Raw genomic sequence first — 3836 nt, forward strand, 5'->3', positions numbered from 1 at the left:
TTTTTGGCTAATTCGAGATCTACTAAGTTTTTGGGGGCTAATTTGGCGTTTAGCTCATATTTTAGCAACATGCTAATGTTTTTTGGCTAATTTTGTTTACTGAAGAATTTCAGGCTATTTTGGAGTTAGGCTAGAATTTAATTAACAAGTTAGCTTTTTTGGCTAATTTGATATCTACTAAGTTTTTTGGGGGATAATTTGGAGTTTAGCTCATATTTTAGCAACATGCTAACGTTTTTGGCTAATTTGTTATCTACTGGGTTTTTTTAAGGCTAATTTAGAGTTTAGCTTCTATTTTAGCAACAGGCTAACGTTTTTGACTAATTTTGTTTACTGGGGAATTTTAGGCTATTTTTTAGTTTAGCTCATATTTAATCAACAAGCTAGCTTTTTGGCTTATTTAAGATCTACTAAGTTTTGGGGGGGGCTAATTTGGAGTTTAGCTCATATTTTAGCAACAGGCTAACGTTTTTTGGCCAATTTGTTATCTACTGAGGTTTTTATAGGCTAATTTAGAATTTAGCTCATATTTTAGCAACGTGCTAACATTTTCTGGCTAATTTAAAATACAAATAGCTTTTGGATTTTCAGCAAATCCCTTCAGCAATTAGAATAAATTGCGTCACCATTTTCAGCAAAAAGCTTCAGCATCTTCAGCGACTTTGTTCAGCAAAAACATTTACACTAGAATTATTGCAGTTATTGCAACTTTTCTAGTTTTTAAAAAATGTCCCTTTCTCAAGAGAAAAAACAAATGTCAAAATAGCAAAAGTTAATATATAAATATATATAAATCACAAAATAAAGTAACTTAAATACAAAAGAGTGTTGAATTTTGACTTTGTGGCTCCTAACTATGTTTTGGTCAACAGGAAACTGGCTTGAATTTAGTCTTAAAGGTTGCAGACCCTGGTCTAAACAAGCTGAAAATCTACTTTAACTTTTATTTTAATAAACCCAAAAATCCTCACGAACAGCAAAAATATATCAAACTAAATGATGCCTCACATTTGCTCCCTCATTTTTTTAAAGTCGTCAAAGAGCTGCAAAGCCACAGAAAGTCCTTCAGCAATCAGGCTGCAGCTTTCTGCTCCACCACCCATGAACCTGCACGACAAAAACAGTCACATCTTTTAAGACATGTGAGGGAATTTTAGACGAAATCATCATCATTATTTATGTTTCTTACTGGATGCTGTCGATCCATGAAACAAACTCGTAGGCGGAGCTGGTCGGTGCGTGACACTGAACGTAAGATTCAGGAGCGCAGTCCACCGTGTTGAACACCACCAGACCATACTGCGTTCCTCCATACTAGAAAGAAAAAAAATTTTATTTTTGCAAACAAGACGACCATAAAGTACTAAAGTACAACCAAAAATTACACTCACATCTCCACCGAAATCCGTTTCAGCCGGCGGCCCTCCGTTAAAATATCTAATGTAAAAAAATGAAGATATTTACTGTTTGAAAACAAGTCGCTTGCAAACTCAACACATCTTCAGGGTCTCACTCAATAGCTGGAAGGATGTAGTTTTTCCTCAGTGATTCGAAGTATGGTCCCAGGTTTGCTGTCCCTTCGATGACAAAAACCACGTCAGCCACCTGGTTGGAGCCAGGTTTACTGGGCGGCTCCATATCCACAACCTGGAACACACATACAATGTTAGTTTATGAAGAGGTCTGCAACCTTCAGCTCTGAAAGAGGACTACAACTCAGTAGGAGCCACAAAGTTTTCCTTCACCCTTTAAAAAATAAGACACTGATTTGTATGTTACTATTGTGATAAATATAAATGGGTTTTGTTCATTTTGTATGAGTAAATCACAAACATTAAAGAAAATAGCTTTTTTAAAATTATTTTGACAGTAGTTCATTTCAAAATAAAATCCACTCTGTGTTAAAAAAAACTCCTCCTGGTGCAGAAAGCTTTATTTTTATTAAAATTAGGGCTGGGAATTACTTACAAAAAAGTAACTAATTAATTGCTATTATTTTTTTTTATTTAAAGTTTTTGCCAACCACTTCTAAACTGCGATTAATCACAAAATGAAATGTACATGACATGACAACGCGCCGGAACATAAATCAAATAGTCAGATTTTTTTGAATAAGCGATCTAAACAAAAAAATAACAAGATTAAAGTACTAAAAAACTGTTTGAATATTTATTTATTTATTTAATAACCATGGTATAAGTGGGAAAAGAGTGTTTTAATGCGTGCCGTGGATGACCGCACCACCTAAGGAAAGAGAAAGACTGATGCTCCAATAGGTGTGATTCATTAAATAAATATTAACGCATTAATCATAATTTGTTAATTGCGTGCGTTACTGCGTCAACATGCAGGGCCCTATTAAAAAGGCAAGACAGTCAAACATGATGTTTTTATCATCAGGATTTTGGTGGGATTTTTTCCTTTTAATCTGAAAAATAAACATTTTAGTAGAATCTATTTATTAAAAAAAATATAGCATTTTTCATGAAAGCTAAAGAGCCACAATAAAGGGATAAAAGAGCCACATGTAGCTCCAGAACCACAGGTTGCAGACCCCTGGTTTAATATGATGTTTTATGGAGCAAAACACAAAGTTTGTCAAGAAATGTGGAGATATATAAACAGGCAGGGTGATTATTTCACCAAAATTCAAGCACTGAAATGTCAACATTTAAGTATTTCAATTCTGAAAAATAGAAACAGAATTAAGCCAAGAGCATCTCAAATATTTAGCTTATAAGTTCATCACGAATCACCTTAAAAACACTACATTTAGCATGTTTTTTATTTAATATGAATCATGCAGTTTACCAAATATTATGAATTACACTGTACACAGAGTATATCGTAAAAACGGACAGCAAGAACAAAGCCGAGTATATCGTTTGTTTGAACTCTCTCTCAAAATTAAAATTTGACAACCGAGAATCAAATTATTCAACCATGATTATTATTCATTTAATTCGACTGAGGTAGAGTTGATGCAAATGAAACCACCGGCTGAATAAACATTAGCCTAGCAAGCGTGGAAAAATACTTTAAATGACACGACCGGAAAAGCTTTTACTGTAATTAAAAGAGAAATGAGACAAAACTGACCTGATAATGAACACCTACTGTCTAAATATGAGATTTACTAAAAAGAAAGATGAGCAAAAATTCACCAAAACATTAAAAAGATAGCACAAACCCGAAAATTCGTTTGTTTTATTTTGGCAGGAAGTGACGCAATAAAAATTAAAAGGTGGAGCTTCTTCTTCGGTGAGTGGAACGTGCGGATAGGATGTCTCAGAGCTCACTGTTGCCCCCTAGCGTTAGATGCTTTTCATTGAAGCAGCCAAGCGCTTTGGAAAAAATAATAAAAGGAAGTGTCAAAAAGTAATTTAACGACATAATAATAATAATAATGATAATAATAATGAAACATTAAATTATTTTTCTAAAACTTGAGGATTCAGACAAATAAAAATACAAAAAACAATAAAACATAACAAGTAAAAAAAAAAGTAAGTATAAAAATCACTTTCTTATATTATTTTTTAAAATAAAAAATCACTTTATTTAGTCATTTGAGCTGTTCTAATACCAAGGTGTTGAAGAAAAAAGTGGAAAAAAACACAAAAAAGTTTTTCTTTATACTAAATGAAACAAAATCTGGATTGATAATAAGGCCATAAATGTATGGATTGATATTGATGATTTGATTTTGATGCCTATCTATTACTATTTCTGACATATCTTTGTTGATTGTATTGTACATGTATTATACTTGTCAAAAAAAAATAAAAAAATAAAACAAAATAAATTAATTAAATATTTCAAGTAATGTGTAGTCA

At 32.4% G+C, this 3836-nt stretch overlaps 1 protein-coding gene across 7 annotated transcripts in view; it reads right to left on the reverse strand.

Annotated features, from left to right (window-relative positions):
* The window catches only part of med25 (mediator complex subunit 25), a 26365-nt gene extending 22908 nt beyond the window's left edge, over positions 1–3457 (reverse strand). For 4 of the 7 annotated variants that reach the window (XM_024272995.2, XM_024273001.2, XM_024272997.2 and 1 more), the window contains exons 1-5: positions 3100–3456; positions 1514–1647; positions 1392–1437; positions 1190–1314; positions 1009–1107 (exon numbers count right to left, since the gene is read on the reverse strand). In XM_024272995.2, coding sequence (XP_024128763.1) covers positions 1009–1107; positions 1190–1314; positions 1392–1437; positions 1514–1638 — 395 coding nt within the window. In that variant the 5' untranslated portion in view covers positions 1639–1647; positions 3100–3456. Of the gene's footprint in view, positions 1–1008; positions 1108–1189; positions 1315–1391; positions 1438–1513; positions 1648–3099 lie in introns of all 7 variants that reach the window. The other 3 variants (XM_024273002.2, XM_024272999.2, XM_024272996.2) reach the window with 2 other exon arrangements.
* Positions 3458–3836: the final 379 nt, after the last annotated feature.

This window comes from Oryzias melastigma, linkage group LG8 (assembly GCF_002922805.2).
Source record: "Oryzias melastigma strain HK-1 linkage group LG8, ASM292280v2, whole genome shotgun sequence".
Lineage (NCBI taxonomy): Eukaryota > Metazoa > Chordata > Actinopteri > Beloniformes > Adrianichthyidae > Oryzias > Oryzias melastigma.